This window comes from Cervus elaphus, chromosome 6, assembly GCF_910594005.1.
Source record: "Cervus elaphus chromosome 6, mCerEla1.1, whole genome shotgun sequence".
NCBI lineage: Eukaryota > Metazoa > Chordata > Mammalia > Artiodactyla > Cervidae > Cervus > Cervus elaphus.
The window spans coordinates 8,483,206-8,509,630 of NC_057820.1; the positions used below are offsets into that span (position 1 = coordinate 8,483,206).

Consider the following 26,425-nt stretch of genomic DNA (forward strand, 5'->3'; position numbering starts at 1 on the left):
ATACTTGGAAATAAGACGTCCTCGCAAATGATAGCGTATCATTCTTTGTGGGCAGCCATCATAGCAGCAGGAAACATTTTTACACACATTCCATCCCCCCAAATGTGAGGGCTGAGCACCCCCTAAAATGAGTGAATGACCCCTTGCCTTTTATCTGAGAATTTTCAGACATATTCCCCTTTGTTGTTTTCTACTGACAGCAAACTAAAACAGGATGGAAGAGGGCATGGCATGTCTAGATAGTAACTAGACAACGTTCTGTTACCTTTTGACTCAAGATGTATTTTGCAAGCAAATTCTTAAACTGATTGAATGGTTTGCATTTCTTTAGGCAGCGAAGAGTCTCCATTGAATGCTCTGGGGGGACTGGGACTGAAAACCAACTTGAAACCTGAGGTATGGCTGATTCTTCAGTTCTGCTGAACTGTCAGTGGTGTCCGTACCTTTTCACCATATGTAGGTGTATGTACACGAGCAGAATGCAGCCCCCGCTCTCACTGCACTGAAGCTATCTCAGTTCTGTATTGTCACGTCTTGTGAGGGAAGAGTTCAGAGCCTCAATAGTCTCAGCTGATAGCACCATCATCAATCCATCCACTCAGACCAGAAATCCAAGGGTCACCCTCCGTCACCCCACATTTCATCTATTGCTGGTTCTCATCGTCTCCATTCCCAAAATGTAACTTGAATCCACCTATTTCTGTTTCCACGGCTCCTACCCCGTCTAAGCCTCAGCCCGGGTAGGTAGTGTCCCCATTCTGCTTCCTCTCCAGCCCCTCCTCCAGTCTTCACCCAGCCCTGAGAGTTAGCTTGAAAAGCATAAATTAGGTCATGTCATTGCTCTGCTTGAAATTTCCAGTGACTCCTCATTGCATTTAGAATAAAATCTAGTTTGGGAGGAGGTTCTCTTGTTCTTCTGCCACAGCCTGTGTGCTTTCCACAGTTTAGTCTCCATGCCCCCTTCCCACCTGATCTCCTGGCACCTCGGAGGCCACATGACAAGATAGTGGTAAACATGGGGGCTGTGCGCGCAGGGCAGAGGCGCCTCGACTCACAGCAGGGCCAGTGGGTGGGAGGGAGACGGCTTGCAGGAGGACGTTGGAGTGGACTTTTGCAAATAGGGTGGGAGTGTACCCGAGGACACAGAAAGGGAAGAGCCAGTCGTGAGTCCTGAGCGTTGCAGTAGTTCCGGGGCTGAGCTGTGCTGAGACTTCAAGCCTCTTAAAGAAGTGGGACCAGATCAGGAAGGACTTGTGTGCTGTACTCAGCATTTCACTTTAGCACAGTAGGAGAGCCATTGATGGATGAAATACGAGATTACTTTTACCTTTTTGTTCCTAAAGGTTGACAGGATGCTGAGTGCTTTGTTTAACTCACTTGAGGTGAATTAACTTCTTTTTTTTTTTTTTTTAATTTTTATTTATTTATTTATTTATATTGTCATACATTGATATGAATCAGCCACAGATTTACACGTATTCCCCATCCCGATCCCCCCTCCCACCTCCCTCTCCACCCGATTCCTCTGGGTCTTCCCAGTGCACCAGGCCCGAGCACTTGTCTCATGCATCCCACCTGGGCTGGTGATCTGTTTCACCATAAATAGTATACATGCTGTTCTTTTGAAATAATCCCACCCTCACATTCTCCCACAGAGTTCAAAAGTCTGTTCTGTATTTCTGTGTCTCTTTCTCCGTTTTGCATATAGGGTTATCGTTACCGTCTTTCTAAATTCCATATATATGTGTTAGCATGCTGTAACGTTCTTTATATCTTTCTGGCTTACTTCACTCTGTATAAGGGGCTCCAGTTTCATCCATCTCATTAGGACTGATTCAAATGAATTCTTTTTAACGGCTGAGTAATATTCCATGGTGTATATGTACCACAGCTTCCTTATCCATTCATCTGCTGATGGGCATCTAGGTTGCTTCCATGTCCTGGCTATTATAAACAGTGCTGCGATGAACATTGGGGTGCACGTGTCTCTTTCAGATCTGGTTTCCTCAGTGTGTATGCCCAGAAGTGGGATTGCTGGGTCATATGGCAGTTCTATTTCCAGTTTTTTAAGAAATCTCCACACTGTTTTCCATAGCGGCTGTACTAGTTTGCATTCCCACCAACAGTGTAAGAGGGTTCCCTTTTCTCCACACCCTCTCCTATTCTACCTAAAGCAATCTATAGATTCAATGCAATCCCTATCAAGTTACCAACGGTATTTTTCACAGAACTAGACCAAAGAATTTCACAATTTGTATGGAAATACAAAAACCTCGAATAGCCAAAGTAATCTTGAGAAAGAAGAATGGAACTGGAGGAATCAACCTGCCTGACTTCAGACTCTACTACAAAGCCACAGTCATCAAGACAGTATGGTACTGGCACAAAGACAGAAATATAGATCAATGGAACAGAATAGAAAGCCCAGAGATAAATCCACAGACCTATGGACACCTTATCTTTGACAAAGGAGGCAAGGATATACAATGGAAAAAAGACAACCTCTTTAACAAGTGGTGCTGGGATAACTGGTCAACCAGTTGTAAAAGAATGAAACTAGAACACTTTCTAACACTATACACAAAAATAACTTCTTATTTCAAAAACCTCATTTACCTTCTTACGGTGCCTTGGACTTTTTAGGTATTTGTGCCATCAGGGGAAGAGAAAAATCATGACGTTTCAGCACCACCAGGAAGTCCAAGTGGGAGAAAGCTGAGTGGAACAGGTAAACTCCTTTTAGTGGTTGTTCACATTATTTTTTCCTTACATGTGGATTTATCTGTTATTACCACTTAAAATTTATAGCTAATTCGTAATAAAACATTGATAGGCTTTATGGATTTACCTCTCATTTTTTAACATAGGTTAGAGAAAACTCTTTGCTATTTCATTTTTAACTTACACTTTTTCTTCATCAAGTGTTAACCTCAGTCAAAATCACATAAGGTTGTTGTTTAAATCTGATGTCTCCGAATAATTGTGGCCAAACGAGCTACTTTGGAGCAGACCCTTGCTCTCACCCACAAGTGTGTCTCTGTGGCCCTCCCTGTCCTTCCAGGCACCATCACAGCTCATTTTCAAAAGGCTAGTCTGCGCCCGTGTGCCCACTTCTTTTAACTTCACGCTCTTGACCCCTGGGCTCTGGCCGTTGCTGCGTCACTGAAGCTCCTCCCCGCTTGCAGAGCCTCTGCTGTCTCTCTCTGCGCCAGTCTTCAGCGTCCGCTAAAGGTGTGAAGGGTAGAGTCTCAGCCTCAGACAGGGTTAGGACAGCAGTTCTCAAACACTTCGGTCTCCGGACCACTTTACACATGACTTCATGTAAATCTGACCACCCGCCAGAGACCCTCACTATACCACCGTCACCCTGGGGATGACGTGTTTAATATAGGGGATGGGTGGCGGTATATTCAGTATGAGGGGGACACAAGCATCCAGTCCATAGCATTCAAAACACTTGAGAAGTTCAGGCAAAGCACGATCCAGGAGCAAAGACATCTTTCGAAGGCCCAGTTTCTTACCTTCTCTCTTAATCCCCAGCAGAAGCAGTCGCTTTCCCATTCTTGGCCTCTAGGAAGATACCTTGTGCTGTCATTCATGGCCGAAATCCTGAGACTTCTAATTCAGTTTAGGTGCCTGAGTTATTACATTTTCTATAATTTTTTTTTAAACTCAGCCATGTCTTGTGGGCATCCTTCATTGTCAGTGTATACAGATCAACTTCATTTGTTTTAATAGTGGTCTGTAACGCATGGTCCCACCTGTTGTTAGGTCTTTTAGTGCCCTCCAGTGTTTCTGGGTTTTACTGTTACAAATAACGCTTGCAGTGAGCTTCAATATATGTGTAACCATGTACTTCCCCTAGTGTTTTTGAAAAAGTGAACCGAGAGGTCAAAGAACATATACATTTAAATTTTCATTTCAAGCACTTGATATCCCCCCTAATTTGGAGACAAATATTGAAGAACAAGTAGGTGTGTATTCGGTGCACCAGGCAAAGAGAAAGACGGTGTGTGAGCGGTGGTGTGTATAAGTCCTCAGTCCGGGCTATCTGGGGCTGTCAGGGTGGGGATCTTCCAAGGCAAACCATCTGAAAGGGCAGCCTTTGAAGTATGTGACCACAGGAACCTTATAAGCAGAAATACCAGGGGTTCCTGGAAGACCACCCCAAGACCTGGTAAGCCACTTGTCCTGACATGTTAAAACCCTAACAATGACTAATCTTCCCAAAACTTGGATAGATGATATTAGTTAAAATTCCTGTGTATGTGTTAGAGTACACATAATTAACATCCCATTTGTTAATTGTCAAGAAGGTAACATTTTTGGATTCTAAAGTTCTTTGTTCCCAGAGTTATATTTCAGACTGTGTTTAGGTACAGTTCAATAAGAGATCTACTTACGTAAAAGGAAGTTGTTTAAAAGAAAAATGTGTGTTCTGTCATTGTTGAGTAGAAACAGTAGGCCTTGTACTTCAGTCTTCCAAAGAATATAAATAGACCTTTGCTGTTCTAGGGGATAAGATCTAACTCTTCATTTGATGGGATTATTTTTAAATGAACCAGCGTTACCCTGTCACTTAACAGTTACAGTGGAGACCTTCCCCACCTTCCTTCCAAGCCTCAGATCGCCAACATGGTTAAATCACTGTAGTGATCTAATGGATTGCTGCCATTACTCTAAAAACAGGGAACGTTATTTTTGTCGTTGTTCTGGTTGTGTGACAGAACATAGATGGTATTGATAGAAAATAATTGGCCCAGAAGTTATAATTCACAAAGGCAGCTGGGCCCCTTAGCGACACAGTCTCACTTAACTAAAAGCTCTCGATTTGTTTCTGTAGTTCAGAACCAGCTTTCAGCTTCCTCATTTCTCATTTTTGTCTTTGAACAGTTGAACTGCAGAGGGAGCCTTCGCTGGCGATTGAATCACCAAATGTAAGCCACCGTAATTGTTTGGATTTTGTTGTTATCACTTGGGATTGTTCTGATTTGGGGTTTTGAAAGTGATTACATTTTTGGGAGGGGCTGGCCCTGCGTTTCTTTAGGAGGTGAGGCCATTTGTAGTGTGCTCTCCATTGAAATTCACCCTACTCACATCTTTAATTTCATGTTCAACTTTATCCAGTGATGTCAGGAAATTTAGTTGCTTATCTCAGAAAAAAAGGAGTCACTCTGAATTCAGCAGCCCTGTGTTCTAGTGGCTCTTTAGGCCAATATCATGAGAGAGAACCAAGGAAACAGAAGAAGGAAATATCATGAGACAGAACCGAGGAAATATCATGAGACAGAACCAAGGAAATAGATCCAGATCCCTCGGACTTGGGAGCTCCCCTGGTAATCTTAATGAAATTCTTTGAAGAATTGGGAGCTTTCTATTTTTTATTGCTATAATAGGCCTGCAAATTGGACTGTGGTGTTTTAAATTATCCCGGTGCTGTCGACCAAACCAACTTTAAGAACTTCACTGTATATCTTTAGAAAGTGTTTGTGAATGTACTAAACTGTAATTGCCGTGAATACATATTTTTTTCCTAGCTGTGGCTTTCATAATCCCTTTTGTCCTTGAAGGAATTTTTTTTTTTTTTGGTCTTTCTTCATGCATAGAGGAGTGCACATTTTGTAAAATGCTTGTAAATCACAGATAGTCACATTCTTTCCAGTGTCACTAGGAGACTCAGAAGAGCCCTGCTTCCCACCAAACACCCGTGGTGCTGGGGGGCTTACCTCCCCCTGTTGAGACATCCCAGGCTGTATCTGGGCCCTCAACCCAGTCTGCTGAGGGAAAGAGAGAGAAAAGCCCCACTTGGTTCTGTTGGGGTTTACCCTCGAAGAGCTCAAAGGATTCGAAATGTGGCTGCATCTCCAGGCTGCCCCACCGTGTGCTGCAGCAGCTGCCTTTTCCCTATCTGAGCATGTCTGTCCTCCTTTCCAAGTAGGAAATTCTGTAGCTGGGGTTTAGAATGTTGTGTAGGATATTCTGGGGGCTTCCCAGGTGGCTTTAGTGTGGTAAAGAACTCACCTTCCAGTGCAGGAGACATAAGAAACTCGGGTTCAATCCCTGGATGGGGAAGATCCCTGGAGAAGGGAATGGCAGCCCACTCTAGTGTTCTTGCCTGGAGAATCCCATGGACAGAGGAGCCTGGTGGGCACAGTCTGTGGGGTTGCAAAGAGTCGGACACGACTGAAGTGACTGAGCAGACATGAGGGATATCTGGAGACTTTCCCTCAGTTTAAAAAAACAGTAAAATGGACAAAGTTTACCTGAGGGAAACATTATAACAGATTGACAGAATCCCTCAACATTTTTTAAAAAAGAAAATCATGAAGGATCATTGGATGAAAAGAGAATTTCCAAAGTTTTTTCTCTCTTTATTTCTTACTCTTTTACCATAACTGCTTTAAAGACAAGGAGAATAAACATAGTAGGATGCTAATTTGTTAAACTGAAACTTCTTCAAAAAGGAAGTGTCCTCTGCTCTTGAACTTCTGGGTGAAATTTAAAAGAACACGTTCTTCAGTCCCTTTAAGCGTTCTCACAAACAGCCAGATTATTTTCTAGATATTCAAGATTTTTGTGAGAATATCCATAAATAGCCTTTTCTATTGTGTGTTTAGGTCGAAAATGCAGGCTCAGAAACAACTGAAGTTCATGGGAAATTTTATAGCAAAGAAGGTAAGTTAATGAATTTCATAGTATAATTTTAATATTAATTGTAATTGTCATTTGTCTAGTGCCTTTTATGTGGCAGGCCCTGTGCTAATTATAATTACTTGGCAAATTCTTAATCATGTAACTCATATAATCCAGTAAAGTGAACGTTCACAGCGTCACATCTGTAGTTGAGGAAACAGACATAGGGAGCAGGCCACTGGCTCCCTCAAGGTCATGTAGCTTATAAATGGTCCCTTGCCTTAAATAACAACTAGAGTTTGGCAGGAACCTCACAAAGGGTTTATCCATTGTGAATACAAAATGTATAGTCCCCTGTGGTTTGTCTCATAGGAGAGGGTCTGTGCTGCGTAGTTAACTGTGTTGCCTTCTGACAAGCAGCCTTCGTGTGGTAGCAGACCAGGGACGTCATGTTTATGTGCTTGTTCCAGGAGTCAGGCCTTATTCCACGCCACCTGTGCAGACGGCCAGCTCCAGAGGGCCAATTCTGGTCTCAGAACAAGCTACAGAGTTGTATTGATTCCCACTGATGTTGTTCATTCCCTGTTTCAGGAATGGGGAAAGCGGTCTTAACCCCCTGTACAGTTATTTTTATTTGTATCGCCCCTTCTGTTAGAGGACGGTTAGCGTGCAAGTGTGACTTGTCCGTGAGCGCCAGAGAGCACGGCTGTGCATGCCGTGCCGTGTCCCTTGGACACGCGCTCACGCTCTGCTGCTCAGGGGCTGGGGGAGAGGCCGTGAAGTCTGCCGGGTAAGTGCCAGGGAGCCTGTCACTGAGCCCCGCTCACGCATGCTAGAAATGGAAATCATGGAACTTAACCTGACATAGTTGTGTAAGGATCACACCACAATCACGTGTCAAGTCCCTTCCTCTTTTCCTTTCCCATTCTGCACATGTGCCTAAAGTAAGTATTGGAGTGTATACTTAAGGGGGTTTGTTTTTTCTTTTTTCTTTTGTATTTCTTACTCAGAGATATCCAATGGTGGAAAAGACAACACAGAAGCCTTAAGATGTCGCGGTGTTGAAGCAAATCCTAAAGAGGTGGGTTTTGGTAGGAAACCCAAGTACTTCCATGTTTTATGAATAGTGCTTTCTCCTGTACACCAGGGCTTTTAGCTCTCTGTATAAATGAGCAATTAAATGTGTTAATAGGTATTAGGAGTTCTCTATATCTGTTACTTGTTTATGCTTTTGTAAGATTAGGTAATTTAGCAGGTTGTAGAATTATTTGGACGTGTCTGTACTGTTTTCTCATATGCTGCCTTTCATCAGCCTTTTAATGGGTCACCAAGAGAGCAGAAAAATGCTGCCAGTTAATTTATGACATGCCATCAATTACAAAACTAGATTGACTTCAAAGGTGGTAAAATGAGGACATTTTTAACATATTTTAGGTTGTTGAAATACATTATGAAATCAGAAATAGATTTGGATATTTTTTATGAGTTTATTATATTCCAGTCTTTAAAAACAAACAAACAAAAAAAAGACTCAAGCTTACGAAATGAGTCTAGTCTGAATCTAGATGACAGAAGTATCATTCTCGATTTTTTAAAAATTTGTCTCAAGGACTAGAAACTAATACAGTGTGCGCCCGTTGAAGCAGAATTGGATCCAGGTTCCCCTGCCTTTACTACAGTCACTCTTAATTCCAGGTTGAAGAGGAAGAAAGGCACATACCTAAAAGAAAAAGGAAGAAGCAGTACCTCTCTTCCGAAGATGAACTGGGTATCTAGAATATACATGTTCCTATTTTAAACATCTCTGAAAATCATATTATTTCCACATCCAAATAGTGGGCCAATAGCAAGAAATTCTTGAGGGTAGTAATCGTTTACAACTCTTGAGTCTCATGTGTTTCCAGACCAGCCTGACTCCTCCAGGGTCTTTTCTGGACTTGATCTAGAAGCTAGATTGTTCCTGGCGAAGACCCAGCCCCTGGAAATCATAAAAACCCAGGTTCCCTCTGTCACCTGGGCTCCAGGTGCCACTGAGTTCCTTATTTTATGTCCTAAACAGAGGCCTCACAGAACTAGTGAAGCACTCTAGGAATATGCATGTAATAAGAACACTTCTGTGCTTCATACTGTTGATTTTCTCTCAGTCTGTAACAATGCCAGCCCATAGAACTTGCTCAGAGGTGGAAATGTTCCATATTTGTTTTGTTTACTAGTAGCTACAAGGCACATGACTATTGAGCACTTGAATGTAGTCAGTGTGAATGAAAGGCTGAATTTTTAATTGTATTTGAATTGTATTAATTTAAATTTTAGGAGCCATTGTGGCTAGTGGCTCCGATTTTGGACAGTGCAGAGACTTTTATAGTTTAATACCTGACACAAAATGCAAACTCAGTAAATACATATTAAATAATATGTGAGAAACAGTGGATAGTTACATACTTTACTTTTTTGGTTGGGAACGTATTTTGTAATTATTGAGTTCATACCAAAGCTAGGTACTATCTCCAGTACTTTATACACATTCCCAATAACTATGTGAGTCAGATATTATTGCCATTTTATAAATAAAGACATTAAGATTTTGAGAAATTGTGACTTTTTCTCCACTAAGTAAATCTGATTCCCAAGATCATGGTCTTCATCACTAAGCCAGACCACTTAGATGGTAAGTTGTTCAGGAAGTTAAAAAGTATGTCTAGAAATCCTATGCCCTAAGCCCTCTCCACAGAACCTCCTGTTTTGTTGGAGTCATTTAAGCATTTGTAGATTTTTTTATTTTTTGGCTTTGCTAAGACCAAGGCCAGTGCTCAGTACTCATGTCACATGACATTATAAATACATTTAGAATAAGTTTGGCTTCACTGTATCATAAGCCTAAGAAAGAAGTCTCAAACTGTCTTAAAATAGAACTATGCATTTCATTTTTCATTTAGCTTTTATTCCTTTGTGATTCTGTTTAAACTGATTTACAGACGATACCCCAGATGTCCTGGATTCCAAAATAGAAACAGCACAGAGGCAGTGTTCCGGAACTGAGCCACAAGATAGAAAGGTATTTTTTCCACATATTTTAATTTAAGTTTTAGGGGAAGCCTGTTTACATCACTGTGTATATGTATTTTGTGTATTTATTGTAAAAGGTGTATAGTTTTTAGACTCTATCAAAGAAAAATGTTATACTTTATAATCATAAACTGCAAGATTGTATTCCTATGACAGTTTATATATAATCATTGCTTAGGTTTTTGTTCAGTGGTATTCTTGACTTCTTTAGACGTCCAGGTCCTTTGTTCCCAAGTATAATAAGCTTTGTTACAGATATACTTATATCAGAACAGTGAAATACAGTGATACATGCAATTTAAAAATTTTAATACACAGGCCTCTCTTTACCATACCTCCAGCCCCTAAAACATAGCCTGTCCAAGGATGAGGCCTCACTCATTGCCCTTTTCTCCTGTGGTCTTGTTTTCATCTTGTGCCTTGCGGAAGTAACACACAAATATTTATTTCTGTTCTTACTCTGTCTTTTGTTCTAGGCCAGGTTTCTCCTCTTCACAGATACTCTTACGTTCCTGAGACTCAATACTTACTGACTATTCCAGTCTGCCACTATCTTCTCTTTCTCTTTCTTTCCCTAATCTAGTTTTTTCCAGCTTGTACCAAAAGTATTAAGTCAGCTTCCAAAAATATATACAGCTGACTACCAGCCCACAGAAGCCAGTTTATAGTCTCCTTTATCCCCCCAGTAACTGATATACTAAATAAAAAGTAGTAAAAGAATTTTAACAACCGAAGAGGTGAAGTCATATATTGTCATGAATTTCAATTGGTCATGGCCAAGGAAAGAAACAGGTTTTCAAAAGCCCACCCTTTCCCCTGCCCTGTTGAGGACAAAAATCTTGGGACAGTACTTCTTAATTTGGAGCGAGGCAGATTAAAGGGTAGCTTTTAAGTTTTTCTTTAACTTCATGTAGGGCTTCCCTTGTGGCTCAGACGATAAAGGACCCGCCTGCAATGCGGGAGACCTGAGTTCGATCCCTGGGTTGGGAAGATCCCTTGGAGAAGGGAATGGCAACCCACTTCAGTATTCTTGCCTGGAGAATTCCATGGATGGAGGAGCCTGGTGGGCTATAGTCCATGGGGTCGCAAAGAGTCGGACACGACTTGAGCGACTTTCACTTTCCTTTTAACTTCATGTACGATTTTTAATGTTAAATTTAAATGTATTCTGACTTAATTATTTTTATTTAAAAATTCCATATATAAAACAGTCCTCTGATTTTAAATTTAGTTTGTATAATTTTTTGTATACTAATACTATAGTGTAAACAACTGGTTATTTCATGCTCAAAACTTTTTTGCAACTAAGGGCAGATAATATAACCATTGATAGACCATTTCTCTAAATCAGCCCAGTTGGACACCAGAAGTTCTCTTTGGCTCCTTCTTTATCCCTTTCCTCTGGTCCCTCCCCTCCACCAGCAATGAAAAAAATATCTCTTGGAAATTCCTTTAAGTTCTTTCTTTGGAGTTTCTCTTGTAAAGTCCAGGGTCAGCGAAAAAACCAGTTTCTATTTTGCAGGGGGAAAAATAATGGCCTTGTTGCTTTATAACCTTATCTTGTGTTTTTCTGCCTTCAGAATTTGAATCTTTTTGTATAGTCTGCCAAGCAGCAAAAGAGTTACTTTTTAAAAAAAAAGTCCAACAAACAGGCTAGGGATTAGTTTTGAAGTAATTATATGGAAATGGGTATAAGAAGGGAGCTTCTTTTCTTGTTCAACTTCTTCATAGGAAGAGAGCTCTGGGGATTTGGAAGAGTTATCTAAAGCAAGTTCTAAGACAGACATCACTGCTTCAAGGGCCATGGAAGAGAAAGGTGAGTAAGACATCTCCTCAGTTAAACTGTTGAGAGAGACTAATCCTTCAAAGCAGTCAGCACCTCTCTCACCAGGCTTCGCCAGCTGAAACTGCGGTTTGCTGGTCTTTCTCCCCTCATATAGCACAGTGTATCGTGCTGAGTGTAACAGGGCTTGGAGATCGCTTTTAATGGAGGTCCTGCTCTGCACGAAGTGGGCTGCTTGTTGGCTTACCAGACTCTGGCTTACAGCTTTAGCGTGTCCGCCCGGCAACGTGGTCTGTGCCTGCGGATGACTTGGGTCACCTTGGTGGGCGTCCTGGCACTGAGGCTGAGTGTGGGCCCGGCGGTCACGAGCTCTGCTCTTTCTGCAGATGAATCCAGCAGCAGTGAAGCTGCCGGTGAAAAGACAGAGCAGAATGACGATGACACCGTAAAATCTCAGGAGGTAAGATGTTTTTCATATTTGTCTGTTCAGGTTTCTTCAAGTACTAAAAACAGTGCATCTGTGTGCTCTTACACAAGGTCGTTCTTAAATGCTTTTGAAGTAGGTCTTTTTTTAGTGCAGCGGACAGCATTTCACACAGAGCACTTTATCAGTGTCATTTTGATGTATTTTGTCCTCTGTGTCTTCATTTTCTCCCAACATTTGTATGAGACCTCCTCCTGTCAGCCCCATGGGGTCAGCCCAGATCTGTACCTCAGTGTCCATGTGCCTTCCTGACCGGGAAGCTTAGCACAGCCAAGCCAGGCTCCAGCTCAGGGCAGAGAACGGGGCAGCCGAGCCCGGGGGTCCCGCGGGACGAAACGGGAGCAGCGGCAGGCTGTGCAGAGCGCCGGCTGCAAGTGCCAGCCGGGACCAGCCTGACGGGGCGAGGTTAGGGACTCCTGAGAGGCCGCAGGAGAGGCAGACCTCCAGTTCTGCCGCTCCAGGCCCCTTGGATTTGCAGAGAACCCAGTGGGACCCAGAGTCGCAGTGACCTGAGATGCAGGCCCATAAATCAAGAGAGACAAGCTGTACCCCAGCCAGATCCTCTAGATAGCCCTCACAAAGTTTGCCTGTCTTGATACAGTTTTTAAGTAGTTCTGTTTGTCTTCGCTGGCCTCCTTTATTTTTTGTAAGGGATGGCATTGATCACAAGTGCCCAGGAGTAAATCCCCACCAAGTGGACGTGCATATTTATTGCAGAAGTAAAAGCTGACACGGAGTACTCCCATTGCCTCTTTACCTCACAGTCCTCAGGGCTCCGGGAATTCATAACGCAGCTGCCGGTGTTCCTCAGCCGAGGGGGCTGCGCCGAGAAGGACGAACCACTCAGCCCGAGTCACGTGTTTCTTTAAGAGACAAAGCTGGGATTTGAACCCTCTTGAGAGGGAACTCTAAATTCCATTCTGAGAAAGCAAACTACTTGTGTAATAGATGATAGAACTTTTTTATTCCCTTTTTTTTTTCCCTTTCCCCCTCAGGAAGATCAGCCAGTAATTATTAAAAGGAAAAGAGGAAGACCTCGTAAACACCCTGTAGAAACATCATTAAAAACAAGTAGGTATTTGGTGTGTTTTCAGTTCACACACAAGAAATTTTCAAACTTATTTTCTAAGTGAGATTTTTATTTCCTGTTTTTCAGAAGATGACTGCAAAACAGATGCTGGCCTTGTCACTGTAAGTAATTGCAAAAGATGAGAACTCTTCAACTGGCTGCTCTTGACCTGAAAGAGTACACTGCAGTATTAGTATTTTCAACTAGCTTTTTTTTTTTTAAGTATTTGTAAAGCTTTGAAGAAACTTTTTAAAATAGAACATCAAATAACCATTCAGATACTATTTTAATTACTAATAACTCCATATAAACATAATTATATTCATTGTAATTTAGTCTGACTCTATCCTCACCTGTCAGATCGGCTGTATAAAAATTATCTAGGGACTTATCTTCTCGTCATCCTTGATTAAAACATAGAAAATAGCTGTTTTATATGATTTTTAGAGAACAGCTTCTTTATGGAACCCTCCTAAAGTGTCTGTTTTACTACTTTCAATGGGGTTCCTTTTTTATTAGAATGGACACTAATTTCAGTACAGGAAAGTCTGTAGTAATACTTGATTTTTTTTTACCGTTCTTTATCTTTGACCCTGAAGTGTGTACCCAACAAAATCATTGCACCAAGACTTCATTGCATGACTTTCAGTGAGAGCATTATTAAGAGAACAGACCTATCTCCATTGACTTGCTCCCAGACTCTGTGACACAGGGCCAGTTACATGACCCTCTCCAGACTCCCATTTCCTTGGATATGAAGAAATCATTATCTCACTGGAATTCTTAAAAGACAACTAAACCAAAGAGCCACATGTAAAAGTGTGAGTGCCTGTACCAGCACACACATGGTTTGCCAGGCTGGGGGATGTGAACAGCAGGCCTCTGTCACCTCCAGTGCTCACAGCAGCGGGAGCATGACTGGGGAAGAGGTGTGTGGCAGCCCTAATCCTCGTGGAAAGACCCGTGCATTCAGATTCGTAGCCATCCATATTTGCTGGGTGTATTTAATCCACTGCAGGAAGTAAGTTAGATATTCTGCCTGCATAATAAACAGAGGTCCTCACCCTTCTTCACATTGTTGATTGACTTCCTATGTGATGATGACACACCAGTGACTTCACTGTTTTTTCCTTGTTTAAACTTAGGTAGAACAATCTCCACCTGGCGGCAAGCTGAAAGTCATGCACACAGGTGTGTACCTGAAAGCATTGCTCTGTGTGTGGTCTAAGGAAGGGGGGCGGGCCGGGGGAAACCACAGGTTGGGGCGGTTTAGGATGTCCTTGCTTCTCAATGAAGTGAGTGGCTTCCTTGGTAAAAGCAGCTGCCCTTGTAGCCATGAGAGATTCTAGTTGCTGGTTTTTCCTGTGATCTGAGTCATTCTTGTCTTTGTCAGTCCAGGAAGCCTCAGAGAGGAGGGTGGCGGGACGGCCACGTCCAGACCCTACTTTCCTGGACTTGTTTAAGGGAAAAACAGATGAACCTGGGGACTGAGAACTTTTATCAGGAAGATAAGAATTCAGCCCAAGAGCCTGTTGTTTTCAGCAGAAGAATTTTGAAAGCAGCTGGTACTGCTTACAGAGCTAGGATGCAAGAGATAAAATTGTTTCAATGAGGTATTTTTGTCCTCATTCCAAGGAGAAAAAAATGTTCTAAAATGTTGATAATGATTAGTTCTGTGCTGTGCTTAGTCGCTCAGTCGTGTCTGACTGTTTGTGACCCCGTGGACTGTAGCCCGCAAGGCTCCTCTGTCCATGGGATTCTCCAGGCAGGAATACTGGAGTGGGTTGCCATGCCCTCCTCTAGGGGATCTTCCCAACCCAGGGATTGAACCCAGGTCTCACACATTACAGGCGGATTACCATCTGAGCCACCTTGGTGAGATAATAGGAAGATTTCATGTTTTCACTAGTGCCTGCATTTTCCAGAATTTTTACCATGTGTATATTTAATTTCATGGTTTAAATTTTTCTTTTTACATAAAAGCAAAAAGAGCCATTGGTGGGCTTTTAAATGTTGATTAGGCAAAAAAAAAAAAAGAATATGACAGCTATTTTGGCTCAAATAAATAGCATGGTAATATCAAGAAATATATATTCTGATCAGCAAGATAAAAGCAAATGTATAATTTGATAATTTTTCCACATTTAACTATGTGTGGGATCTTATGATCATACTTTACTTTTTCTTATCTCTTTGAAAGTTAATGTTTTATTTTTAACAAAAAAAAGAATGTTTTGTTTTTAACCATTGTTTTATCCATAATTGTATGTTTTAAATCCACACAACAAGAAATCTCCATAACTCAAATGCCCTATTTTAAGGCTACATGACTCTATTTTAAGCTACATGATTATGTTTTAATGCTGTTGTTCAGCAGTAGTTTTCTGAATCTGAGTAACAATGACCAGTTTAAGAATGGATTCTTTGTGGGCCTTTTTCTTGGTTTTTAACTCTGGTATCTACGTTAGTATAGTAAACTTTCAGAAAGGGCAGCTACACAGTCTTCATTACGGATAAGTTCACCTCTGGGTTGTTGAGTTGTCTAATCAACATGTTCATAATTTTGGCTTCTAACAGTGCACTGAAGTAAATTTCACTTTTCTTACCAAGATACAATCTCAGAAAATGGTAACGTCTACAGGAAACAAATAAAGAATAGGTATACACAACCTAAAATAGACTCATCCAATATAGTTTTCTAGATCCCATCATGGAAGTATGTGCGTCCTAAGAACCCAGTTCCCACCCCGTGTACTGGTTACGGAACTCTGAACAGCGCACTTGACCAAGCTGCTCAAGCCTCTTTCCCTCCCTGTCAGGTGGTGCTTGTACTGCTCGTTCTTGTTCAGTCCCCGAGTCCTGTCTGGCTCTGTAACCCACGTGCTGCAGCGCTCCAGCTCCCCTGTCCTTCACTACCTGCCAGAGGTGGTTCAGGCTCATGTCCATTGGGTCAGTGATGCCACCCAACCGTCTCATCCTCTGCGGTCCCCTTCTCCTCATCCCCTCAGTCTTTCCCAGCATCAGGGTCTTTTTCATAGAGTCAGCTCTTCGCATCAGGTGGCCAAAGTATTGGAGTTTCAGCCTCAGCATCAGTCCTTCTAATGAATATTCAGGACTGATCTCCTTTAGGATGGACTGGTTGGATCTCCTTGCAGTCCAAGGGACTCTCAAGAGTCTTCTCCAACACCACAGTTCAAAAGCATCAATTCTTCGGCACCCAGCCTTCTTAATGGTCCAACTTACATCTGTACATGACCCTGGAAAAACTATTTGGAGAGCTATGTTACGATTTGAGTGAAGTCTGTAATCCTGAACTGCAGTTCCTGCTGCTTCTCTGGGGCTCCCTAGATACCCGTTTGCTCCTCCCTTTCCAAGTTCAGATATTTGAGCTGAAAGAGAAAGACCATGAAGGCGTTCTAACCAAACTCCTCACTGATAAAAAAATCAAGGCTCGAGGAATTTAAGTAGTTGGCCTGGATCACATAGCTTATTCATGCCAGGTCTGAGAGGCAAACTTTCGTGTCCTGACTTTCATTCTGATGTGTTCTCTGCTTAGGTATTCCATCTCAATCTTTGTTTGGCTGATACGAAAAAAACAATGATGAATTGTGTAATGGTACCTTAATTAACACTAATTAGGTACATTCACAGACAACAAACTGTTAAAATTTAATTTGACAGTAATAAAATATTAATGTAGAAATCTTTCTTTTCTTAAAGATGAAGCCAATAAAGAAACACCTAACCTTCAAGAACGAAGTGGAAGCAATGTAAGTGTTAATTTTCTGATCAAGACATGTCCTTTAGAAATAAAACTTAGTAAATGCTCAAGTGACCACCCTTTTCACTTTAACTTTATTTCTTCTAGGATGATAGTGAAGAAAAATCTGTGGCAAGTCTGCGTCGGAGAGGAAGAAAGCCCAAGCGTTCGCTCACTCTGTCAGATGATGCTGGTATGTTCCTGGCAGGTTCTTACCATGTCAGAGTCACCTTTTTAAGACTTTTTCTTTGGATGAGGAAAAATCCAGTGGGGTCCAGCTAGTATTAATGCTACATAAATATGTGTGAAATGACTGTAATCCTGTGTCAGAAATGGCACATTCCAGATGCTTTTCTGAGCACATGTGAATTTTTCGCAAATGCTGGCTGTGAACCGCCTAAGTAAACTATCCCAAATGTGTTTGAGATTAAGTTAAACAGTTGTGAATTGCAAGTGCTGAAACAAAAAGGAAGTGGAAAACCACTTCTTCTGCCTCCAAGTCCCTAATATCCTTTGTTCTAAACTCTGTGACTCTGTCCTCTGGAAGTGTCTTTGGGAATTGTACAGTCCAGATGTTACCCTTCTGTCTGAACAGAATCCTCAGAGCCAGAACGCAAACGTCAGAAATCAGTTTCTGAAGCGACTGAGGACAAGAAAGACCAGGAGTCTGAGGAGGAGGAGGAGGAGGAGGAAGACGAGGAGCCATCCGGAGCCACCACAAGATCCAGCACCAGATCAGAGGCTCAGAGGTAACGGGGCCACGGGGGCTTCCAGAACCTTCCCCCAGCTCTCCGTCGGACCACATCGAGGGCTCCATGGGTGCTCTCCTCTTTGCCTCACTCGTGCCACAGAGAGCGAGCATGTGCTCCAAGCCCTCTGACATCTCAGTTCCCCCGGGAAAGCCCGTTCTCCCTCTTAAACCATTTTCCAGGAGCCCTTTAGAATCGTTGCCAGGCTTTGAAGCCTGTTTGGTGGAACCTGTTCGGTTCCTGTATGAGTATTTATCAGGTACGATTAGATCTCAGAGACTGTGCTGAGCAGTTGGTGGAAACCGGACGTGTACAGTGTGATCCATGTGCGCGGCCTGCTTAGCTGCATGAGGGAGAAGGCTCGGACCGTCCCCGTCGTCAGGGGCCCCTCCCAGCGCCGTATCACAGGGCCGTCCCAGGAGACCACCCGAGTGCCCCCATTCTCCACTCACAGCTGGGACGTCCTACGTTTCCCACGGGGCGTGCTCCCAAGCCCTCACGTGGCCAGAAGCCTCTGGAGAAAAGAGGGCCGGGGCTCTCGTGAGTCTGGGGAATGCCCGTGAGTTCCCTCTCCTTCTGAGCCACAGTGTCCACTGTAATGCACTTGTCGTGGTCCTGGGGAGGGAAACCTGTCCAACTTTGTCAGTTTTACTTTGCCCAGCCCCCCACCCTGTGTCATTATACCTGATGGCATCGACCGATACTCCTCTCCCACAGCACATTTTGAGAAATGTTGCATCACTTTACAGTTTTATAACTTCTGAAGCATAAATATTTTCCATTTTTAATGTGATTCACAAGCTGTTAATCTTAGTACCATCTTCTATAATTTCATTATCCAAGATTAGAAAGTTGAGGAATATTGATTTCAAGAATATCACTTATTAACATCTGCCACTGTAGTTCTGATGTGTCTTTGTAAAGACTTAAAATCAGCCTATTTCTAGTTCCTCTAAACTTGTAAATCATTAGCTCTGTGCCCTGATTTAGTGCCCTGGTCAGATTTTTAGAGCCAAAAGACGTTAGGAGCTCACAGGGCTAAAGGAAAGGTTCTCCAGGCGGGGATAACCAGCTCGGATAACTAGAAATCACAGACCCAAGATACCTGCTGACCGAGAAGTGCCCCTCACGGTGCACCGAGGGTGGGGCGCGTCCAGCACAGACGCCCCAGCACCACCGCGCCCTCTTGTGCGTCACGGGGAGTCACCCAGTGGAGTGGGGCCTGACGCAGGACGCGCCGCGGGCCGCCGAGGCACCTTCAAGTGAGCGTCTGCAGTAGCTGAGACGTGTGCCTTTTCAAATCCATTCTTCAGAAGTAAATTGTATTTAGCTTACAGTTCTGTAATCACCTGGATTATCGATGCTTCTCCTCGATGCACTGCAGGAGCCTGTGGTCTGCACGTGGGTTTTTTTCACTTTAGATTCCTTGGTGTTGGTGGTTTGGTTCTCGGGCAGTGGCGCCTGTATCATCTCCCAGGTTCTCAGGGTCGCGTGGGGTCTTGGTGGGTCCGCACTTACTGCTGGCCTGTCAGGGTTTCGATTATGGTGCCCCGGCCGTTTTGGAAGGGTCTTTCTGCTTCTGCGTGTTACCTCGGGTGGGAAAGATTTTCTTCCGTAGCGTCTGCTCTCAGAGCCTCCTGTACAACTTTGGCCCGACACCAGAGGACAGCTTCCAGGTCTTCTCCTCTCGCATTGGGCCCCCTCGTCATCCTGTTTGTTCTCGTCAGTTTATCTAGTGACTCTTCCGTTTAAGAAGCAACTGTTGATGCCAAGTATGCGCTGACGGATCCAGAAGAGGACTGTCCGCCTTGTTTCCTAGAGACCGAGCCCAGTCTGCATGCGGCCTGCTGGGCTCCTGCAGCCTGGTCTGCGCGCCAGCTCAGCGCATCCCCCGTCCCCGCGAGGCACTCCTTCTCGCACCTGCTGCTTGTGCGGGCCACACTGCTTAGACCCGGTTACCGGGCCTTCGCGCTGTGCTTTCATCCATCTTGGCCCACATTCTGCTCTGGTGGGCACTTGGGGATCTTACTTCACCAGCCAGCATATTTTCTGTTTGTCACAAGTTCATCTTTCTCTAAATCCCCCACTCCGTGAAAGCAAAGCTGGAGTCAGGGAAGCAGAGTTAGTCTTGGGTGACACGAAGCTCTGCTCATCAGCCAAGACCCGGAGAACCAGGCATTTTCCTACTTTTCGTCCCATCCTCTGCCCTGTCCGCAAGGATCCTTGCCCTTTCTAGTCTCGGGGGCTGGAGCGTTCAGTGCTGCCATCGCCCAGGGCTTCTGTCATCTGTTTCAGAAAGCAGCATGGAGCACTGTCTACACGCGCAGCGTCCAAACCTGGGAGCCCAGGAATGGTTTCTACTAGATGTCACCAAAGATTAGCAAAAGGAAAAGTATCAACCAGTGAAGGCGTTAGTAAATTTTCCCCCATCAGGAAGGAGAGTCCCTGCTGACACTTCAAGGCATTTTTACCCCGAGACTTTTTGTGGCGCCCTGAGACTCTCTCCCTCAGTTTCTGTACGAGTCTTGTCTTGCCACACAGCCGTCTTTGGGGGTCCTCAGCTTCCCAAGTGGAAACCTACTGTAGACAGAGCGGGCAGGACTCCCAGAGGGAGTCTCGGTGACCTCGCCAGGCCTCCCTGCCTCCCAGCGCTCCTGCCAGCTTTACCCTGGGCTCCGTACCGTCAGCTCCTGCCCCCCAGGACCAAAGACACGGCTTGTCTCTCCCCAGGTGCGCCCGGCTCTGCGTGCTGGGTTACAGCAGTGCAGCCTGGTCGCGCGGAGCCCAGAGTCGGGTCTCTTTTGCGCAGAGCCCTGGAGAGGCGATGGGGTAGCAGGAGGGCCCCCGCCGGAGGCACAGCCGTGGGCCCGCGGGCACCTTCATGCTGCCCGAGTCACCTCCCCGCGTCCCGTAGGTTGTGCCAATTCTTCCCTGAGGAGCACCCTCGCCACCAGCCCCCCCTCACCAGGTCCTTCCGTCCTGCACACACACCGCCTGCCTGCTTCCGCCCGTCCGCGTCCCCGTCCTCTGCCTTCCGGCCCAGTCTGCGCGGTGGGCAGAGGCACGTGCTGTTGCTTTGGGGGTGTTCGTTTTGTCTTCCTCCCTGGTCTATAAGCTTCTTCCTTGAGGTCAGGGACTTGACTTACCTTCTGTACATGATAGCATCAAAAAATAAGACTTCCCAGTATACAAAGGCTGTTTAGGTGTCTCCAATCACATTAGGTCTTCACAGCATACGTGTGTGTGTGTGCACGCACGGTTATTTCCCCATGACAGAAAGGGAAGCAAACTGGAGTGCCAGGCACCTTTCACATGGATTCTTTCCTCTTATTCCTCAGTAGGTAAGACACAGTATTTATCCTTATTGTGTATTTGAGGAGAAGAATCACAAAGGTCTGGTTCGTTATTTCTCAAACTCAAATGTGCAGGCCAGTCACAGAGGCTCTTGCTGAGACGCAGGCTCCGGTTCTGTAGTGTTGGGGCAAGACCTGAGTCCGCATTGCTGACGAGCTCCTGGGTGCTGCCAGGGCCGCTGGCACAGGCCGCCCTCTGGGCGGGAAGAAAGGGCCTCCCTGGCCAGGCTCACGCCCCGGGCAGAAGCGCCTGCACCCAGCTTCTGTCCTCCGCTGCGTGGCGGCAGCACTGTGCTGCCGCACCCCCACTCCTGGGTAAACAGCCGGTCACTCTGGCTGATGGCTCTCCCTGGACACGGCTTGAAACGGGATATTGACAAGCAACTGCCTTTTAGCCATTCTCAACACATGCATAGATAATACTGTGTTAAAACTGCATCGTATACAACAATATCTGACTCAGCTTTATCTGACTCAGCTTGAGCGTATTTACCTCTGCTGTCAAAGGAACAGTGAGCAGACAGGTCTTCACATCAGTGAAGTCCCATTTCTCTAGTTCCTGTCATTTTAGTTATCCAAGTGTCTTTATTCTTTGGTATAACATTTATTGCTTGTGTACACAGATCGGGCTTTGTACTAGGCCCCAGAGAGAGGAAAATGAATAACCTCCACAGCTGCCCTGGAGAAACATCCTGTCTTAACTAGGGGGACCGTGTGTAGCTGGTTTTCAAACTCTCTTGACAGCAGGCGGCTCACAGGAAAAATTTCTTTTGCAATACTGCCTCTGTCACTGAAACAAAATTTTCATGCCCAAACTGAATAGACGTGACATCAATGGTATTTTCTATTGTGTCCCATTAATACGTTGTTTTAAAATAATGGCTGTAACCTGCCATTTGAAAAACCCCAGTGGACAAACGAACAACCAGAAGGGCAGTGGTGGAGTCACAAAGTGCTGTCTGCGGGCTTTCCGAAGGGCAGGTTGCTCTGTGATGAGAAGGAGTTCCCCAGAAGGAGCTGTTTTTGAACTGAGGCTCCAGAGTGCAGTTTGCCAGATCGGAGGTGTGGGTTATTTTTAGAAATTGCGTGCGTGCTCAGTTGCTTCTGTCCTGTCCGACTCTGCGACCCCATGGACTGTAGCCCGCCAGGCCCCGCTGTCCATGGGATTCTCCAGGCAGGAATACTGGAGTGGGTTGCCATGCCCTCCTCCAGGGGATCTTCCCCACCCAGCAATCGAACCTGTGTCTCCTGCACTGCAGGCAGATTCTTCACTGCTGAGTCATGGGGAAGCCAAAAAATATTAGGTGCCAAAGGAGACAGTGTGAAAACACACTGCGAGTTTGGAAACCAGGCTGCTTTGTCGGGACTGCAGTGCGGGCGGGTGTCGCGGGCAGGTGGTAAGGGGCTCTGTGTGCCGCGGACGATTCTGTGCTGAAGGCGTCAGAGAGCCTGAGGATGGAGATAAACAAGATGGTGACGTGGACGCGATTAACTTGACATTTCCGACAAGTCATTCTGCGGGCAGGACGGAGAGCGGGGCTGGGCTGGGCTGCTGGCGGGGAGACTGGATGGAGAGCTCTTCTCAAGTTCCAGCGTCGTCTCCAAGACTGCCAGCTCTCCTCTGGGAGCATCCTGTGAGCACAGGTGTGCGTGTGCTCAGATCATGCCATCCTGCTGTGTTAACAATTGTTTCAACGCGGGACCAGCTGTTGATGTCTCTACTGTATAGATAACCAGAACTAGGAGCTAGAGAAGAAAGTGGACTTGACCAAGGTCAACACCCACCCAGAACCTCGGCTGGGGCTTCCTACTCCTCCTCATGGCCTGTTAGGAACGAGGCTGTCGGTAGACAGCCAGTCAGCACAGGCTCTTCCAGGGTCCCCTTTTCCCGTGTAGCCCTTATCCAGCTTTCCTCTTCTTGGCTCTCAAGTTCAAAAACCTTCCAGTGTTTGAAGGACTCCCAAATTATTTGAAGCAGGTCCTATTCGTCAAGTCCTAACCACAGCCTTGACCTCTGTTTCCTGCAGATCAAAGGCACAGCTCTCCCCTTCTGCCAAGCGCAAGAGAGAAGCCAGCCCCCCCGGGGCGCGCACCAGAGGCCAGCAGAGGGTGGAGGAGGCCCCGGTGAAGAAGGCGAAGCGGTAATGGGACCGCGGCCACCCCGGCCGGTCCGCAGGGGCCACGGGGCCACGAGCTGCAGCGTTTAACCGGGGGAAGGCTGTGCATGTGCGCCAAGTACCTAGGTGCAAGCTTTTTCTTGTTACGTTCTAAACAGCTTTATAAACTATTGTTCATAGAGGTATTATGTACATTAATTTCAGATAAAGGAAAATAAGTTTACTTTGTATCTGAACTCAAAACAAAGTAGTTGTATATTTTAACATTCGAAATTGGGATTTCCCGATGTGACACGTCACTCATGCAAACCCTTCCAGCCCATCAGACACCAGGCTGCCCACTGGTAATCTGTGTACAGTATATAAACATGTAAAAATAGGTTGTATTTTACTCTATGTATGATGCTAATCAATGAACACTTTATTTATTTTACAGAGAAAACTTATCTGTGAACTTTACTATATATCTGTTTATTTTATTTTATTATTATTGTTTTTTTTTTAAATAAAAAAGGGGGTTTTAAATGCTATGCAGTCATCAGTAGAGATGTTTTAGGACTCTGCCTCCCCCGTAACTATCTGAATCTCATCTGGCAGGAAATGCAGACGCTTCTCGCATGTATCCGGGTAAAGTAGGTTAGCTCAAGAAAGGGTCTCCATTGCGTTTCCTTTCACAGTCGTGACTGTTTTTTAAGAATGTAACTCGTTTGTAGGTGATGCTCGCATCTGTGACTTTACTACCAGCCCCTCCGGCGTCGGGGGTTCTGGGTCCGTCACCTGCAGCAGAAACCCCTCTGTCGGTACCCATGTCTCTCTGTGCTGCCCCATATTCTTCCCACAGTGTCTTTTTCAGCGAAGAGAAATGCATTGAAGATTAGGTCACTCCTGTCTGTCGAGCTTCAGGATTATATGTTGTTTTATACACAATTATTTCAAGATAGAACCTGGCTTTATTGCCAGATTCTTTTTTAAACATGTTTTAACTCCCATATGAGCAAACTGTCCAACTTAAGTTTTTCATAAAATTAAACTTTTCTTAAGATCAAATTTGTCTCTAGCAATGATGTGATGAGTTGCCAAATAATTGAGATTATTTTAAAATGTTTTGTTCATATTCTTGTTTTATAATTAAAATTTACATTCAGTGTGTGTGAATTTTTTTTTTTTTGGACTCTTAATGTAAGGTGGATATTTCTGTCATTTTACATTGTTTCTTACTGAGATTTTATATATAAATTATAAAATGTTTCCCAAAACTTGAGTGTTAAGAGTTTTTTTTTCCCCTATTTTAAAATGTCTCCCTGTGAAAGGTGTTTCATCTCTTTAAATAATTGGTCTTAGATATACTGTTCCACTTTCACATTCAGACTTGAGTTGGCAATGGCCTCTCTCAGTAGAACTGAATGTTATATCTGGAAGGGGCTTCGGAGACAAGAACATGATTTGTTTGAATTTAACCAAAGCTCAGAATTCTAAAGTGGTCTGTCTTAAAGTTAGTTAAGGGTAAGAAGCCAGACCAGGTTGCAAGCCTCTATACTCCTAGGTGAACCGTCTTTTCACTCGATGGTTCTGGGTTGGTTCACCAGAGTTGCTTATCCACGGTGTTCTCCACGAGTTACTGAGTTTAGTCCCGCCCGCCCTGGGCACAGCCTTGACTGAGCAGCGTAGCTGGGGTGTAAGGGGTGCAGGTCCCTTAACACAGCTGAAGGAAGCCTCAGCACTGCATAAGGACTTGTCTGCTGGAGAACTCAGCTGGGCCACTTCAGCTCCAGCAGTTCCGACAGCCACGTAGGGGGAGCGAGTACCCTGAGGGGCAAGAGAGATACACGCAAGTGGTTCTCGGCATCATGATGTTTGGCAACACTGGTCCGCGTTTGTAGAAGGGAAGAGGTCTGAAGTGCCGAGTGTTCTGCAAGACACAGGACAGCCCCCGACTCCACAGCCCGAGATGCTGGGGCTTTCCCCCGAGAAGCACAGCACACCACTGCAGACCCACGTTGCTCTGGTCTCACTGACCATGACCATGCCTCCCTGCTCCTCTGTAAAGAACCTGAACAGTGGCCCATCTGAGGAGCCGGCATGAGGCTGGGCCTATCCAGCAAGGCGTCCCTAAGGGGCAGCGTGTCCCAGGGTGAAAGTGACATGGCCAATTCCCCTGCAGCGGAAGCTGGCCCTTCCCGCCCTGCTTCAGGCCTCCTTCCTCAGGGTGATCCTGCTAGACCGCCATCACGTGGACCCCTTGAAGACTAGAGCCTACCGGCTCTGGCGTGCCAAGGCCGCCCATTAGCATGGCCATCTGGTGATCTCGCAGTGACAGCCAAGATGGGACAGCCCTCCTTCCTGTCTTCTAACCCCGGGTCTGAGTTCTTTTCTGCCAAGCCCCACGGTGGGGAGGACAGACCTTCCTACCTCCACAGCAGCTCGCTGACGGCTGGACCAGAAGACTGGAGGTTTCCCAGACATCACAGCTGATGAAACCTACACGATCTGAGGAGGCAGGGGGCGATTCCAGCCCAATAATGGGGTGTGTGTGTGTGTGTGTGTGTGTGTGTGTGTGTGTGTGTGTGTGTGTTACTTTTTTTCCTTCATGCATCCCACACCATGTGGGTTTTTAGTTCCCTGACCAGGGATTGAACCCATGCCCCCTGCACTGGAAACACAGAATCAACCACTGGATCACCAGGGAGGTCCCCTCAGTGGTTTGATTTTCATTTGTTTTTTACACACTGTTCATTCCACCTGCAAGATCATCTTAACATTTCCTAAGATCGGGGCCGAGCTATTTTTGTGCAGTCAAATCAAGAACAAGACCTTTTTGACCATACCCTGACAGAGGCATTTTCCTCAGGGGAAGGAGATGGGTGTATAGCCAGCGTCTTCCCACTGGGCCTGCTGGGCGGGAAGATGCACATCTGTGCTGCCCCTCGCTGAGCACCGGGGCCGCAAGCGTGAGCCACATCCCCAAGGGCGGCCAGACGCGCAGAACACAACTGTGGGGCGCTGGACTGCTGTCCAGACGTCACACAGGACACGTGTGATCAAGGTGACCCAGGGGTTTTCACCTCCCCAGGGTGGGAGCTCCAATGCGGGGGAGCTACTGCTAACCCCATGGCGGTAATCTACGCCTCCTCGTTCAGCAGGTTGTAATCTGTTTATTTGTAGTTTAATACAGCAGCTGCAGCCCCTAACACATTGAAAGCATAGGCCAATACTATTATTAACTAACACCTTGGCAGCTTCCCGCATGCCTCCAAGGTTACCACCATTCTGAATACAAGTTTATCACATTACACTCTCTCTCTATACACACACACGCGCGCGCACACACACACATCTGTAAGCAATATTTTAAGTTTTGAATACATTTTTAAACTATGTAGACAGAATTCTATTTTAAGGGTCTTTTGAGTT

General features: G+C 45.1%; 1 protein-coding gene across 1 annotated transcript in view; it reads left to right on the top strand.

Moving 5' to 3' along the window:
* BOD1L1 (biorientation of chromosomes in cell division 1 like 1) overlaps positions 1-24,270 on the top strand; it is a 51,359-nt gene extending 27,089 nt beyond the window's left edge. The window contains exons 11-26 of the mRNA XM_043906174.1: positions 332-396; positions 2,644-2,728; positions 4,894-4,937; positions 6,618-6,675; positions 7,644-7,714; positions 8,329-8,401; positions 9,609-9,688; positions 11,431-11,515; positions 11,869-11,942; positions 12,962-13,037; positions 13,123-13,157; positions 14,181-14,226; positions 16,756-16,805; positions 16,904-16,988; positions 17,391-17,544; positions 22,925-24,270. Of these exons, the coding sequence (XP_043762109.1) occupies positions 332-396; positions 2,644-2,728; positions 4,894-4,937; positions 6,618-6,675; positions 7,644-7,714; positions 8,329-8,401; positions 9,609-9,688; positions 11,431-11,515; positions 11,869-11,942; positions 12,962-13,037; positions 13,123-13,157; positions 14,181-14,226; positions 16,756-16,805; positions 16,904-16,988; positions 17,391-17,544; positions 22,925-23,042 (1,199 nt within the window). The 3' untranslated portion in view covers positions 23,043-24,270. The remainder of the gene's footprint in view (positions 1-331; positions 397-2,643; positions 2,729-4,893; positions 4,938-6,617; positions 6,676-7,643; positions 7,715-8,328; positions 8,402-9,608; positions 9,689-11,430; positions 11,516-11,868; positions 11,943-12,961; positions 13,038-13,122; positions 13,158-14,180; positions 14,227-16,755; positions 16,806-16,903; positions 16,989-17,390; positions 17,545-22,924) is intronic.
* Positions 24,271-26,425: the final 2,155 nt, after the last annotated feature.